The sequence below is a fragment of the Mycteria americana genome, chromosome 8 (genome assembly GCF_035582795.1).
Source record: "Mycteria americana isolate JAX WOST 10 ecotype Jacksonville Zoo and Gardens chromosome 8, USCA_MyAme_1.0, whole genome shotgun sequence".
NCBI lineage: Eukaryota > Metazoa > Chordata > Aves > Ciconiiformes > Ciconiidae > Mycteria > Mycteria americana.
This window is the reverse complement of record NC_134372.1, coordinates 22,571,049-22,587,910: the sequence shown is the minus strand read 5'-3', so window position 1 is coordinate 22,587,910 and position 16,862 is coordinate 22,571,049. Positions and strand designations below refer to the sequence as shown.

Below are 16,862 nucleotides of genomic sequence, written 5' to 3'. Positions count from 1 at the left end.
AACCTACTTGGACACTCTGGGCACCGGGCATACAGCAACAACTGCCATGTACTGCAGCACTGCAGCAATCAACAAGGGAGAACAGTGTCTGACTCCCCCCCACTTCAAGCTGGGCTTGAAGTACCAGCCTTGCCCAGGCTCCCTAAAGCCTAAAGACTTGGCATGTCCATAGCCCAGCACAGATCTTGGGTGGGCTGACTTGCTCTTGAGATGTCTCTATGGCCTACACTGGGAACTACACCTTAATTTACGTTCCTAACTAGATCTATAGTCAGGCAGGAAGAAGGTGGGTAGGAGCTCCCCTTCACCCCACTCTCCCATCAGGGCAGCCTGGGAAGGTAGGCAGGCCTTTCTGCCTGTCCTTCAGCCCACTGGATATTGCCGAAGGCCAGGAGTCCATAGGGAATTTGTGACACCCCAGGACAAGTGGTCTGTGCCAGCTGCTGTGGTGGCAACATGCCCCAGCCTGGGTGCCCATCACGCCTTCCTGTGTGCCACTTGGTTCCTCTCTGCTTGGAAAAGCTCCAGGCAGGGACTGCCAGATCTGCTGAGGGAACCAGCCAGTGTTGCAGGACACCTGAAGGCAGCCAGCCCCCAGGAAACAACAAACTCCTATGTCTAGCTAGGGGCTCAGTGACATTGATTGGACCCTTTCCCCTGAGCTCCAGAGCCAGTTAACATGCCCCAGGCATGCCTGGGACACAGAGCTCCAACACTGGCCAGGGCAAGACCATGACCTACACTAAGGTGGGCTTGGGTGCTTGCTCTGGTTTCCTCATTCAAGAATTGGCCTTCTCTCTCTCTCTGTGCCAGTCCCAGCCCCTCCTGCAGGAATGGGTGACACTTCCACCATGCAGCTCAGACATGACAGCAACATCCCCACAAGAACAGCAAGGCGTTTTCCATGGGGACATGTCCGGCATCCTCTGGCTGGTGGCCCTGCCACACAGCCAGCCTCTACAGACCTCCTCCCACCTTACACTCCAGCTTGACACTTCCTCCCTCTGCCTGGTTTGGCAAGGTCCAGCCTCCAAGAGTGCTTACTGACCTGTCTGGGTCACAAGCCATCCCGGGGGTAACACAGGAGCCCTGGCTTTTTCTCCCAGTTTCATTCCTGCATGGCTGGACATGGACAGATGTGTGTTGTTTTACAGCCTGAATCACACTGTCCTACAGAGCTAAGTCTGTATTGTCCAGGATCCTTTTTGTGCCAGCCACCTGGGTCAAAAAAAGATTGTCCATAAGAAGTTTGGCTAAGTAAAATTCACCTAATCTCCAGGGGAGGAAAATATGCTGTGTGCCCATGCCATACTGCCCATGGGACTCTGACAGACCCCCAGTTCACAGTGCACTGCGATGCTGAAACTGTGCTCTGCTGCCTGCTCTGTTGCTGCCTGCATGGATTTGTGAGCACAGTGTTCTCTTGGGAAACGTTGCAAGGAAGTGCCTGGCACTACCATCTTCATGGTCTGGCCACCAAGACAGTTCAACCTCCATCCAGGAAGAGACATGTGACCATGGGTAGTGAAGGAGCTGAGACAATGCCACAGACAAATCCAGGAACAAGAATCTTCCATGGAGAGTTCAGTTGCCAAAACATATGCTCTTCAGAGAGATGAAGGTAATTTCTGGATTTGAGGTTAACTTCACAGAATTGTGTCAGCTGGAAAGAAACTATTTGGAGATCTCCAACCTCCATTTCCTTGTTCATCAAGCCTTTTCTACTTGTTTGACAATGATGAATGGTTTTGGGTTTTGTTTTGTTTTGTTTTTTGAGAAAATTGCCAATGTTCACAAAGAAAAAAAAGGGGTTAAAATGAGTAAAAAAGCTTTAAAATGAGATTTTACTTTTTTAACAACCCTCCTAGCCAGTCCACCTCCTACATGGAGCTGGCCTGAAAGCATCACTTAAACTTACCCTGCTCCCACCACTGTAGGTTGGTCTTACATTGTCTTAAGTGAGCAAGACCAATTTAAAACACACCTATCCTCATCCTTTTTCCTTTCCTGCTCTGCAAATCTGCAAATCTGCAAATCTGCAAATCTGCACCTGCTTGGTTCAAAAGCCTGCAGCTCTATCCAGTTCTTGCGCTGGGAAATGATTCAGATGTCAAAAACCCAGCTGACCAAAACAAAAGTTTTCTTTTAAAGGCTGTGTCAATTCCCAAATGTGGGGCACCAGCCAAGGTGTGAGGAGTGCAGGTGTGAGTGAGGATTGCAGGAACTAGCAAAGGGACACACTTAGAGGCACCTCCAGAGGCCAATTGCTTGAAACTTCCCCCACTCAGTGAGCCGGCATGGCAAATTTGCAAGAAGGGAGAAGGATGCGAGACCTGAGGCAGCAGCAACCAGCAATGCACCTGCTACAAGAACCACAGCAAAAGAGAAGAACAAGGATGCTGCCAGGTGATACAAAAAGCCTCTCTAGGAGATCATTCATGGGCTCCTTCTGTCCCAGGACTAAGCTGGGAGTCACAGACAATCCTTGGTACTGAAAGCTTGAGTATTTGCTGAGGGACAGTTGTGTCCTGTTGATCCGGACAGGAGTGAAACATTTCAAAGACATAAAAAAACCCCCAGCAACACAAGTTATATCTGATCCAGGAGAAGGATGATGGGGACTGGTGTCCTCACACCCACTGGCATCCTAAAATAATCTGTTACCGCTACACTCGTTACTGCTACTCTGTCTCTTAGAAATCTCTGTAACTCTCCCACTTTTGAATAAACACTTTTTATTTCCCTTCTGCCTTACCCAAGCAGATCTACCAGCTGAGATGCTTGGACCTCCAGTGTGTACCTAGCTCTCCATCAAACCCTTCATGCCATCTATACAGACTGGGTCAGGAGGCACTGCAGCAAGAAGATTTTGGGGTGCAGACATTAAAAAACTGGGGACTGGCAGGGAGCCTAGTGCAGATCCAGGTCTGGATCCCAAACCCTTCAGCCTGGGGACTGCTTTAGGGGCCCTTTAGGGCTTGCTGGGCCCTTACCCAACACAGGAAGCTCTTGGTTCTGGCGGGCAGCAGCTTGTGGTAGTTAACGCCCAATACATGCAAGCAACTTCTAGGATTCAGATTGCAAGGGCATTGGACTTGGACTAGTTTCAACTGGAAGGATCCCCAACAGCCCCAACTCCATCCAGCAAGCCCTTGTAACAGCAGGCTTGTCCCTTCCTGCCTTTGTCCTGTCCTACCAGCACAACCAGTGCTCCCCAGACCGCCCCCACCACAGCTGTGTTTCTGCTGGCCATGCTCAATGCTGCCACCTCAGTCAACCCCCTCATAGGGTTGGATGCAACCGAAAGCCCCACTTACTTTTTCCCAAGCTGGCGTGCCACATCGCAGCGCTTGAACCCTTCAAGGTTGTAGAGGCGCTTGGCCAGCCTCTTGGCAGCTTCACTATCCACCCTGCAGCCATTCGTCAAAGTGTCTGTGCTGCCCTGGTCAAGCTGCTCTGTACTACCCATGTCGGAGTCAGAGTCTGACAGTGCATCTTTCAAGCTGGCGTCGCTACACAGAAACAAGAAACAATTCAAGGAGCACCAATGTGACTTGATGAAACCCACAGAAAATGCCACATTATGGTTTCTTCTTGTCCTAACCAAAAACATGAAAAAACAACAACACATTTGTGAACTGGACATTGGACAAACCCTCTTTCATTTCAGGTCAAATGAAATAGTACAGTTTAATTTCAAATTTGTAGAAAAAGATTGAAGAGAAGGTGACTTCTCCCTGAGAAATGAGGAGGTATCCATTCAAAGCAAGCAGCCCCAACACCTTTTTAAGCTTCCTCTCTCTCCACTGGTATGGAAAAGGATACCAAGCTCTTTCAGAGCTGTGGACATTCAGGAAATCTTAGGGATAGATGGCATGCTTCTCAGTTCAGATTATTTGCCAAAGATGAGAAACTGCACTTGTACAAATCATGCCAATGGGACTGACAGCAGACCTGCTGTTGCTGGTGGGCTGCTCCTCTCCCAGCTGCTGGCTGGCATCATGGCCAGCTGTTCCTACAGACAACATGCTGAGCAGCCCCCCTGGCACCATGTAGGTGGGGCTGCATCTCTTTATTTTCTTGCCCAAGGCCAGTTACGGCATTACGGCACCTATTTGCACATTTTTAGGCAGTGTGACTCATTGAAGGCCTGATAGCTAGCTGGACATATGGCCTTGCTCCAGCTTTCCCATGACCTAGCTGCTCATCACCTGGCTCCCTCATGCAAGGAGCTGCCCTGCAGATGAGTTGCTTCCTCCCGGTGACGACGGTTTGGGTCTGAGCTGGTCCAGAGGATGAAGTCTCCTCACGGCCCGCAGAAGAACCTTTGGGGAGGCTTCTACAGAGGCACCCAGACCTAAGTGAAACCTTGAGGATTCCCTGCACTTCAGAGCACACTTTGGAGTGTGCCTGACTGCCTCCAACCTGCCAAGGGCTTTTGCAGATGTCAGGCAGACAAGGCAGTGGTCTGCCCAGAGGAGCCCCAGCTTTGCCTGCTATAAGAACAGATGGGATTTGTGAACAGCCCGATGAATGGTGGTGCCCTCCAGAGCAAATGGGAACACAAAGTGCTGAGCCTTAGTTTTTCTTCAGCTCACAGGGCTCCTACAGGACCCTGCAGCTTACCTTCACTTTGGGGTCCTGGGTTGGAGGACAGGGAGGACTCAGACAGAGGCCTGCTGGGAGCTGGCTGGTTTAATGCCATGAGACCTTGGTCCCCTGCTGCAGTCCTAACCTATGGGTAGGAAAGTTTTTCCTGTTGGTGTTTGGCCTCTCTGCCATCACAGCACATGAGAGGAAGCACAAGGGGTAAAAAAGCAGCTCCATCTCTATCACGTCCTCTGAGCCTTGCTCCTGGACTGGGACCCCATAAGAGAATGAGTCCTTTGCCCGAGGAATTCCCAGCCTGCCTTACCTGATGGAGTTAATGATCTTGGTGGCATCTTCCTCTGACCCTTCCACATGGAACCCATTTGGGATACTCTTCAAGGACAACCGACTCAGCACATTCTCCGACCTGCTGCTGGTAATTGAGTGCCTGAGAGGGCTCCCAAAATCCCCCTCCACTGGCTTTGCTGCTGTCTGCTCTTTCTTATCAGCAGCCATGTGAAGGGCTTCTCTCTGCTGGGCTACCAGTTTCTGCTCCAAGAGCTCTGGGCTTTCCTTGACCCTTTGCTGGATCAATGGAGTGAGTGGGGCCTCAAAACTGACACAGCTGTCTGTCTCATCTGTGAGAGAGAGGACGTCCAAAGAGTCCAAGCTGCTGTAGTATGTACCCTTCATAAGGTCAGACTCAACAATCTTCTCAAAGGTCGAGCTGAACCCATCCCTGATGTCTTTGAATTGAAAATGTTCCTTGTCATCCTCACTGAAGCTCAGCTTGGCATCTCCAGAAGCAAACCTGGACCAGAAGGGGAAATGTAGAAAATATTGTCAAGGTAATTGCTTGCACTGTTCCACTTAGAGCTAGGAGGCAAGAGAAGAGGCAGAAATGGATGCTGTGATTACAGGCCCTCAGGACCCTTCTGTGGTGTAACCTGCCTGGTTCCTGATTTTATTACAAGCTTCTAGAGCTGAAAAAGGCAGAGTTTGATGATAAGCAATCCCAGGGGCCCAGCCAACCCTTAATTTGGTCATGCCCCAGTAAAAAGCCAGACCTCTGAACTGGAGACATTTGCATCTGACACCTGCCACAGGATCCACTGCCAGAATGGATTTAATCTGTGGGTTATCCCTCCCTTCAAGTGCTCCAATTATGGCTACTTCAAAAGCATGAAAATCCTTAAGATCGAGGCCATTTCATCTAACTTTGGATGTTGGCAGCAAATGTTCTTGATCCCTTTTATAGCAGAGAAAAAGCAGCAGGTTTTAGGGAGCAATTCACATGCTGTAACTTAAGCCTTGTTTTCTTAGATGAGGCACCCTAGAAGTGCAAGGCACCCTACAAATAGTTTTCTCTCCACTGAGAGGGATGTAAAAGGTGATGGACACACATCCAGGCAGGGGAGGCTCCATGTCGCGTCCCACAGCCAGCCTGTGGGATTCAGGCACAGCATTACTGGTATGACACGAGGCTGTGAATGCATGAACCTACAAGCCTAGCTTCCAGGCAAGCATGGGTGACTCTCAGCAATCTCAACTCTGTTTGGCTTTGAATGCAAAGGCATTCATTCCAGTGTACATCTCAATATGAACCCACACTGGCAGAATTCATCTGAGCCAAATCCAGCAACACCTGCTGTGCTGGAAGCCCTGGAGAGCTGGGGGGGCGCTCAGTCCCTCCTGGAATAGACCAGGCTGCAAGGACCTGCCTAAAATACCCCGGATTCCTCAAGTGAAGCCTCCCTACTTCCAGCAGACGCTGCTGTCATTTGCTTTGTCAGAACCAGGCATTTCATGCTGTGATACAGGTGAAAGCTAGGGGAACAGTAAGCTGCTTTTCCTCTGCCTGTGATGGAGTTAACTTTCTTCACAGCAGCACATACGGTGCTGTGGTTTGGATTTGTGCTAAAACAGTGTTGATAGTGCACCAATGTTTTATCTGTTGCTGAACATGACTGCACAGCGTCAAGGTTTTCTCTATTTTTCGCTCCCAAGCAAGTAGGCTGGGGGTAGGCAAGAGGCTGGAAGGGGACACAGCTGGGACAGCTGACTTGAGTTGACCAAAGAGATATTCCATGCCATATAAAGTCATTCTCAGAAAAAAAAAAAAGAAGTAGGTTTGGTCTTTCAAAGTAGCCATTGCTCAGAGATTGGCTGGGCATCGGTCTGCTGCTGGGAGGTGGTGAGTGATTGCTTTTGCATCACTTGGTGGTTTGTTTTTTTCTCTTTCGTTCACTTATTAAACTGCTTTCATCTTGACCAAAAGCAAAGTCTTCTTGCTTTCGCTCTTCTGATTCTCTCCCCATCTCACAGGGGAGGGTGGTGAGCAAGTGCAAAGATAGGTGTTTAGTTACTGGTTGGAGTCAACCCACTGCACCTCCTCACTACGGTTGTCTCAGTTTGGAAACCCTGTGTCAGCGTCATGGCTGTGCCTAGTGCCTCTTCTAATAAGCATGGCCTCACCTTGCAGCAGACTATGTTTCCCTGAGATGAATTCTGGGGGCAGATCGGGGATGAGCAAGTTTCTTGTGCCAGCTAAGGAGATGCTGTACCTGTGCGTGCCCAAATCCAGCTACTGTTAGTAATGTTTCCTACTGGGTGCCACTCCCAGCCTTGCAGAACATCACCTGGCACAGAAGAGATTGGAAATGGAGCTTGGGAGGTAGTGTCTCTAGCACAGAGGCAGCAAAGTACTTGTGAGCCAGACATGGCAGAGCCATGAAAGTGTCTCCTAGGAGTCCGGACACTTCTCAATGCACTTTACAAAACAGCTCAGTCTTTTTAGGTGGGGAAACTGAGGCACACACTGCACTCCATGGAATTGCTCATAGCAAAAGTAAAGAGAGGTAGAGAGGTATAGCTTTGTATCCCATCTCCACCAGTAGACAGCAGAGAACAGGGAAAGCAAAGCAACCACCCCCTGACAGCCCCCCCACAGCCAGCCACATGCTTCCAGCTCTCAGCTATCTGCAGCTTACAGATGCCCTGATCCAGAGACATTCAGCCCATTTTGTCCAGCAGGCACAGGCTCCCTGGTTTCACAGTGGAGACGGACCCCTGAACATCACTGCCATGCCTGGGCAGAGGCTCAGTGGAGCCCTGAAGCTGGGTCTACTTATACCATTACAGGGTCTGGGGTGCATACTTCCTTCTCTCAAGGCAGGAGGGATTTGCCTGTATTTCCACTGCACAGCTAAGCAATTAACAAGGAGGGAAGGCTGCCTCTTGAGCAGGGAGCAGGTTAATAAGGCCCTGAATTTACTGGCCCAGTTATACCGATGTAGTGTCATCCATTCCTGGAAGCCCTAGCCCTTCAAAATGCCTCAGGCAGGGTGGAAGATGGCTGGCCATTTCAGGACACAGTGGCCCTACGGGCTAGGGAATGTAAACCTTGCCACCGATGATAACAAACCCATCTGGGAACCATCATCATCATATTTGTGGAGCAGCCAGTTCTCATGGGCAGCACAGGATACACCATGTCTGAGTGGTGATGCTCACATGGACCAGTTGTCCTCCAACACCCTCATCAGCATAGGCAGCAAGAACTCAGCATTTACATGAGCACTAATTCCAGGCAGTAAAATGGGACCTGGCACCCCTTCACATAGGGAAGTCCTCAAGAGTATCACCGTTGTTTGCTACAGCCAGTGTGTTTAAAGACACAAGTCTGCAAGATAGGAGGTTCTCTGCCAACAGGGATCTCCTCACCCCAGGAATCCACAACAACCAAAGATAGTCATAGCGTGAGAGGGGATACAGTGGACAACTAACAGAAAACCAGTGTAAGGAGGGAAGACTGCAATGACAGAGGTGCACATGGCCCCATTGTGGCAGTGAGGAGTGGGCACAAGTCAGCTACCAGACTTCTTGTCTCCATCCCTGAAAGAAAAGTGCACTTGGGGAAGGATTTGAACACAGGTAGATTTTCCTGCTTCTAACGTGCCAAGGCGAGAGCCATTGAAGAGGAGAGAAGAAATCAGCGCTCTCAGGTTTCTTATTTCTCAGTGTCCCAAGAGTCTGAGGAGCCCAAGCAGGTCAGAGTCCCATGAAGTGGCTATGCCACACTATTTTCCCTTCTTCATGATGCTGGATGCCAGGCCAGCAGGCTGGTGAGCTGCGGCAGGAACAGGGGATCCTGGTGCAGCAGGGAGCAGGACAGACCCACCTGAAGGGCTGTGCAAGGAGGAAGACAACCATGCGTGGCTTACACTATGTTCATGAGACCTGACAGGCCCTGACAAACAAGTTTTTGCACCCTTTGAAAGTCCCCTCTGATTTCTGAGCCATCAGAGATGCTGTTTTCAAACCTAGCTCTGCAACCACATGGGTAAAAGCTTACATGAATCTGTAGACCCACATAATCACTTGATTCCAGGAGCTCATGGCTTAAGAAAACTCTCACCCAGTTCACCAGAGCTGGCCATGCAGCAAACCAAACATAAGCAGAAACAAGGCAAACAGCAGCAGCTCCACAGACTATCTGCTGCAGCACAAAGGCCCCTCACCCTCAGGAATGCTTGTCTTTACAAATCCATCCATCCCTGCAGGATGAACTGCAGTGCCTGGCCATGACTTTGTGTACAGAAAAGATCCCCTCCTTCCACAAAGCAGGAGGAACTTTGAAAACTTCATCCCCTTGTGACAGAAAGGACTTTACAGCCTTAATTGCACCCAATGATGGGAATTACAGACCTGCCTTGGCAGCTTGTCCCATTGCCAAACTTCTTCCAACAGCCCCCATCCCCAGTGAACTTCCATGTCCTCTCCCCTACAGAGGGTCTGTGTCCTCCCTACACCAAGGAAAAACCCTGGGCCTTTGTGGTTTCCCTGGGTCCTCCAAGAGAGCCATCACACCACCCATTGGCCTGCATCGCTTCACTCCCATCACCAGCACGTGTTTGTGTGGGAGAACCCATGCAGGAGGGCATTCCCTGGCCCATCCCTGTGAGGTTTGGTGCACAGCATGTGTTTCCAGGAATGTTGTGCACTGCAGATGTGCCTGTAGGTATTCTCCTGACTGCTCCTGGGCATCAAGTCCATCAAGAGCCATCAAGCCCTGCACCTCCTGGATATTACTTAGCAGGTCCCACATTGCCATAATCCCAAGCCAGGCAGCTCCTGCTCTCTCACCGCACTGAACAGAGTCATCTCCATTAGCTGTTCACACCACAGAGCTTGTATTTTCCAGCTCTTTATTTATCCCTTGAGCCCAAACTTGTACAGCAGGCAACAAAGTGAGAAAGTCTGTGTCCCTACAAATGCCCCAGCAAAGGCTGTGTGGGACAGACCGCAGAGACCAGTGCAGGAGCCATGGTCCTCGGTGATTCAGTGGGCACCAACAAGTCAGGCACATCACATCTCTCCTTGTGTGGTCCCAGAGAAGATGGAGGACAAAGAGACTTTCTACAGCTTACACCAGTCCAGGAGCACTGCATCTAATTCAAACAAAGCCAGGCTAAGGTGGGAGACAGTGAAAAACCTCACTCATGTGAATGAACCTGACATAGCCTCCCCGCAGAGAAGTGTCGCGTACTTATTACACAGTAGGGAAGGCAATTGCTTTACTTAAATAATGAGCCGTATATTTATTTGCATTGTAATCACAAAGTTTGTAAGCGTATTGAAGTAACATTGTATCTAATTGCCTGTGCTGCTTTCCCAAGTCATCTCTGAAATGCTGTTTTATTGCTTACAGCAAGGCATGCAAAGCAATGCACTTGGTTATTATTGCAGCTGAACCGTACTGGATTTTTATGTACTGAGTTGTTTACATTTCAGTTCTCAGTGGTTAATTAGTTGTAATAAAGCAAAACCTAGTTTGCTGTGTTGGTAGAGTGGGAAGGTCTGTCAGAGAAGGACATGATAGAAATCAGGACTTTCTTGCCTGTGCACTGCAGGCTTTCTACAAAGTTTTTGTGAAACTTTATTTAATGGAATTTGAATTGCTCAATGGCTATATGTTGCTATGGGAGGAAATGTGTGGGCAAAGGCAGCAGTCCCAAACCTGAAGGTACTAAGTGCGTCTACAAGCCAAAGGTGGGGATTCCTCTATTAACAAGTTTGACCTTTCTGCATGATTTCATGGGGCTGAAAGCAGAGAGTATCATTCACTGGTGAACCTCTCAGTTTGACTGCAGAGCTGCGACCTCCCTGAGATCAGTAGGGCCAATGTTTGGGGCTTCTGGGAAGGTGAAAGACCTCTAGGCAACATAGCCACAATGATCGGAAAATGTGGCTTTGACAAATGGTATATTGGCATGCCAATGGATGCCATGGGATAAACTAGAAAGGGGGTAAAAGGGATTCAGTCAACGCAAACTGCAGCACAAGCACTAAAGCTTTGGCTTCATTTCCTTGACTTTTTTAACAACTGTTTCCTGCATAGACGCACTAACCTACCTTCAGCAGGGCAATCATGGTTTCTTTCTCAGATCCACCATGGAGTCGATGACCTTGGATGACTTAATTCTCCATTGGTTAAGTGGGAAGAGCAAGACTCACCCCTTCTTGTAAAGTACTTTAAGATCCAGGGACAAAATGCATCATACGAGCACCAACATGCGGATTATGACAAATGATTTTCTCCCCAGGAATGAATAGCTGACTGATCATCAGTAAAACATTAGGCCAGAGACAGAGAAACTTCATGTTCTCCTATATCCAGAATGGGTCATAACAGAAACAGCAACATACTGAAGGGTAGTAAAGAAAGAACTGGGGAAACTCAGAGATGATGCAGGATGGCAGTGACTTCTCAGTGCCTCGGTCCATCTGTCTTTGTTATTCCTGACCCACATTGATCTAGGAGAGCCAGACAGTCAGCTATGGTCAGGAAAGACCAGTTCCATTCTGGTTTTGGTCCAGCCACATTTTTCTGCTATTTAGCCTAAAGATAGGTGGTCAAAGTACTAAAGAGCTCAAACACAATGAGCTAACCCAATCTCCAGGCAATAAGTGGTTTCCCAGATTTCAGCTGTGTCCCTGAAGTTTTCCAGCTGCCCTTCTGCCTTTGAATATAGTGTGTCACTTGTCCCTTGTGCATTCAGCTTCCCAAAAGACTTATTTGCTATCCAAGTGAATATGTTTAGAGCATAAGATCATGGGCTGTGCATGCGGAGCCCAGTCACAGGTTGCATCACCTCCAAATCCTCAGCCTACCACTTCTCCCAATTCATGCCCTAGTACCTTAAAATAATTGCACTTCCAGTGATTGTAGCAGCATTCACTGACCACCCTTAGCTTCATCTTGAACTCACAATCTCTGCCAGGGAGCCATATACCAAGCAAATACGATTCCCTTGCAACCTGAGGCACTTGCAGACATCTAAGACCTGACTGCATAGCTTACAGGGCTCATGGGACCTGCCTGGGGGTGAACTCCCCTAGCTCTCTGGACATCAGCAGCCTACATTGGACACTCTTCCTCTTCAATATCTTCAATTGTGCTTGTTGAAACAGTGCTGCTCCTTCTTGCTGGGGGTCTTGGGTAAATCAAACCACCAGTTTTTTATAGGGGAGCCTATTCAACACTAGAGATTCAATGAATTAGGGGCGCCTGTCGTCAGCCCACATACTGTGTGGCTTCCCAGCTCTGCTGACACTCCTGCCTATGCTGCAGACAGCGCTTTGAACAAATGGCTCAGCCTGAAGCCTGCACTGGACTAAAACTAGGAGGTGATTCACAGCCCCTCTTGGCCACCCTGTCCCTTTCACACCTTCTCATCTTAAGAAGGCCATCCTCCTCTGTGACAACTTCTGCTGCTCTTCTGCAGCCCCCTCCTGCTTGCAGCATCTCTCCCATGCTGTGGTAGGTATGTAGGCAGGGCCATAAGATTCACAGGGGCCATAAACCCCAGCTGGCTACAATATAGACCCCTAGATGATTTCTGGTGGCAGAGGGAAGCATCTGTACTCTTCCCACAGGGATGGCACAGGAAACACCCCACCTCATCCCAGTGACCAGTCATTTCCCTTCAGCCCCCAACCTGCAGAGCCACAGGGAGCCTAGGCATAAATTTATTGCAGAGGCATAAAATCAGCCATGGACACTGCACAGGTGTGAGCGTCCCCCAGCCTGGAGAGTTATCCCATGAAAACAGGCTGCCAGTACAGAGGACACAGAGACCGCGGGGCATTGCACACATGCTGGTTTGTCTCAGGCACTTGAGAACAGGATGACACTCATGTCTCTCTTCTCTCACTGCTACGCCTGTGTCACCCAAGCACTGGTAACACCTGCCACAGGTGCAGCAGGGAGCAAAGCTCAGTGTCTTGCCCTCTCTTACTAACAGCACAGTCCTTTGGATGAAAAGCTGTAACCTGCTAGCCCAGGGACTGCCAGAGCAAGCCATGCTGCCAGGGACTTCCAGGGCATACCAGGCTCCTGGACAAGCCTGGCTCTTTATCATCCCCCGGCTGTCATGCTTGTCCTAAGTTATCTCGGGTAACCCTTCTGTAAGTGCTGCAGCTGAATCTCCAACTTGCAAGTGGGACACCCCCAAAGTGAGCACAACCAGCACCCAGCACTCTTGAGATCCCTAAAGCTCCTCCTTCACTTTAGTGACTCTGTGGGCAGACACTGGCTCTAATCACAGCTTTTCTGCATTTGTAACAGCGAAAAGTAGTGTGAGAAGCCCAGAGAGAAAAAGAGTGAAAATCCACAGTCAGCCACGACAGCAGCTGCAGCTTTTTAAACTGATGAATTATACACAGAGCAGAGTAACTCGAACCAAGGAGGCTTGAGAAACAACACAGGCAAACCAGCACTGAGCCGATGTTACAATAGCTTCACACTCACCCAAGCTGCTCCTCTGGCTCGTCAGCACTTAGAGCTTCTGAGGAGCCCAGGACGCCATGACACCGCTCCTTGCTGAGGGCCTTGCTAGGTATCTCCTGGGTGGGGGAGCCCCTCTCCCCCAAATCCGTGCTGCTTTGGCTGGGCACACCACCGTTCCGTTGCTGCAGTGGCGTCTGCTCCTGCCCCATGGCCAGCTCTGCATCCACGCTGTTCGCTAGCACTGGCCCGTCCTTAAGGCTGCTCTCGCTGGCGGTGTCTGTCCCCAGTCCCTGCTCACCCTGCCTCTCGCCCAGCTCTGCCGTCACTTCCAGATGTTCATCCTCCTGGCCCCCGCACTCCCCCTCTGCTCCTCGGGAGGGTTGAGCATCATCCCGGGTGCTGCCTCTTCTGCTGGCAGGCTCTGCAGGCTGGCTGAGCTGCTCGTCCCCATCGCTGCAGGCCAGCTCAGCCGGCTGTGAGCCCAAGGAATGCAGGTCTTGGCAGTCTGTGGCAGACCATGGAAAGTGGCTGTTCTTGCTCATGTTCCGCGTGTTCTCCCAGCGCTTACAGGCTCCCTCCCTGCACTCAGCTCAGGCTCGGTACTACCTACAATGGAAAAGAAACCACGACACGAGCACCTGTGAGGGCTGTCAGAAAAGCACGGACTTGTCGATAGCAGCTCAGAAGGGCAGCAGTTTGAAGTGGAGCACAGGAAAATGCCCCCCACCCCTCTCGACCCCTCAATATAAAAGCAAGGAAGGACCATACTGGGGTTTGCTGCTTTTGCAAAGACTAGTGCTCGTTACCCAGCACAGTGAGATCTGGAAAAGAAAATCTGCTGTTGTGGTCCTGAGCCATTAGAGGCCCAGGCACCCACCTTCTCCTGCTCCTCTCACAACACCCAGACAGCCCCAGCGTGAAGCACAGGGGACCTGTACCATGTGGGCTGTTGGTGCCACAGCTGTGGCAGGCAGCTGCCCAGGGCTGGGGACAGGAATGTGGCATGGCTGTTTTTCCCAGGCTGGCTACCTATTCCCAAGTAGTCCCTGCCTGCCAGAAATAGGAGAAATAGGGGAAATAGGAGATAGGTGTGATTTTTTTTTAAACACTTGTAAGCAGTTGTTATGTGCCAACCTGTGAGATTCTCCCTGCTGACTTTGCATTTCTGCAGAGCTTCTTGCCTGCCAGAGTAACACTTTTCCTGACACACAAGTACTACTGAAGTGTGTCATAAGTTGCCAGCTAAGACTCTGGCAAAAGTGTCCTTATTGAATATACCCTGAGATGCTCTCTCTCTAGGGCAAGGAAAGGGCACTGTGTTGCACCAAATGAGACAAGTGGCTTTTTGATAAAAAGGCACCTTATTAGTGAACATGCCTATCAATGCAAAGTGTGCCAGTCTTGCAAGCACCATCCTGAGCCATGGGCTGTAGCCCCCAGTGCTGTGCAAGCTTTTCTCCATTTTAACCCCTGCAGCTGCAGTCAAGTGACCATGATGCCACCAGAAATTATCTCTTCTGGAAGCAGGAGTTTCTGTATGGGGCTCAGGCTGAGGCATGGTAACAGCTGATTTTGTTTTAAAACAGTATTTGTCTTCACCTGCACAGGAAGCATGGCTAATCAATTACAGCAGGCAGATGGGACCCCTGGGTTCTCTCCCTAATTCTGTTCCTACCTCACATCTCAAGCAGATCATTTAAACTCCCTGCTTCAGCTTCCCTCTCTGTAAACCAGGGATCATATATCACCTCTGAGAAGCTGTGAGGGTGCCCAGATGTCAGCAATGGGCTCTGGGTGCTCTGACTTGCTGAGCTGCAGCTCTCATTAGCAGTAAAATCATTAATTGCTTGCCTAGTGCAGGGCTCTACTAGTACTTGGTAAGAAAAGGTGCTGGGCTGCAGCTGCCTCTGCTCTTACAAGCCCTCACCTTGTGGAGGTCATGGAGATGTCAGCAGCCTCCCCCTGCTGCTGATTCCTCTGCACCTGGACAAGGAGCAAGGGAGAGGTGGGATTCGACCCCAAACACCCCTTTATGGCCTGAGTACAGACAGATCCACACAGATATGTGCTGAGCTGCTGGCTGAGCAGGACAGGTCCCCAGGGGAACCCCAGTCCTGGGCTGACTTTGCTCCAGTCCCACAGCCCAGGCAATCTTGGACCCAGGATCTAGCCCACTCTCTGTGTCCTGCTCCCCACAGCTGGGAGACATGGTGGCCAGGGAGTTCAGAGTCTCGCATGGGACGGGTTTGGGGAGAAACACTCCTTGAGGGTTGCACATGAGATGTGAGATGGGACAGGTCCCTCCTCCAGGCAATGCTGGAAGTTTTACCTCTTCTCCACATGCATCCGTGTGCATCCCCTGCTGTTACAGAGCATTCAGCATCCCCACACCTGTCGCACTTGGTGCAGCCAGGTGCTTCTGACAGATGCACGATCCCTGCCTGTAACAAGAGACCAGAGAAAGTGAGACCCAGGCCAGAGGGGAGAACCCCACTGATCTGCCACCCTGCTGCTGCTCCATATCGGGCTGTTTCCCAGGCCCACCCCATTGCCCATTCTTTGCATAGCACTGCAAGTGGTCTTCCCTCTGCACACTCTGGTCCTCCCTGGTTTTCAGCCATGGCAGTGCAAAAGCCGAGTGCAGGAGTAACCCTTAGAAAGGGCTTCTGACTTCTTTCTTTATGAATTGCCCCCTGACCAATTAAAGCAGAGCAAAGGAACTATGTGGTTGCAGGTTTCAGGAGAAACTTGACAATGAGCCCACCGAATGTCCAATTTCATCCAGCAGATCCATAGAGGGAGACACCTGTGTTGCAGATGGATCCCCCCCAACAATCCTCCCCAGCCCCACCAGCAAATCAAAAGCCAGGTTAGAGGTCTTTGAGCTAATTGTAAACAAATCTAAACTAGCAAAATCATTGATATAGCAACATTTCCCTTGCAGGGTGTATTGTACAATGAAGACTGGCAAGGGGACAATGATGCTTCTCCATGAGGAGACTCCATCTGGTCATCGTAGATGATGTGTCATCTACAGACAACTGCCTGAGCTAGCAGGCCAGACTTGCTATAGAGTTGATGGAGACAGTCAGACAGGGCACCATTGCCTGTGCACTGTTAGAGGTCTACCTCAGGCTGGGTGGATCAGGCCCTAGATATGCCATCTGCTTTCCAATGGCTGGAAAGAGCCCATGGAGGAGCTTGGCAGCAATCTGTGTCAAGTCCCTGTGGAGGGATCTGCTCACACCCTCTCTTGGGCTTGCCCCTGCAGGCCTTCAGCCTCTCTCTCAGCCAGCCTGCCTTTTCCTGACAAGAGAAAGGTCAGCTAGACTTCCTGGGATACCAGCACATCAGCCTCCTGTGGCCCAGCATTCCACCTGCAGGAGCTGAGCTCTCCCAAGGAAGGTCAAAACAAGCCCCTGGGACAGTTCTCAGGTTCACACATGTAAACCAAGTTTCCTCTTGCTTGTTCTTCTGCTAT

General features: G+C 50.3%; 1 protein-coding gene across 2 annotated transcripts in view; it reads right to left on the bottom strand.

The window, feature by feature from the left end:
* Window positions 1-13,923, bottom strand: part of PSD2 (pleckstrin and Sec7 domain containing 2) — a 45,679-nt gene extending 31,756 nt beyond the window's left edge. For both annotated transcript variants that reach the window (XM_075509544.1, XM_075509543.1), the window contains exons 1-3: window positions 13,403-13,923; window positions 4,916-5,401; window positions 3,318-3,512 (exon numbers count right to left, since the gene is read on the bottom strand). In XM_075509544.1, the coding sequence (XP_075365659.1) occupies window positions 3,318-3,512; window positions 4,916-5,401; window positions 13,403-13,923 (1,202 nt within the window). The remainder of the gene's footprint in view (window positions 1-3,317; window positions 3,513-4,915; window positions 5,402-13,402) is intronic.
* Between the last annotated feature and the right edge of the window lie 2,939 nt (window positions 13,924-16,862).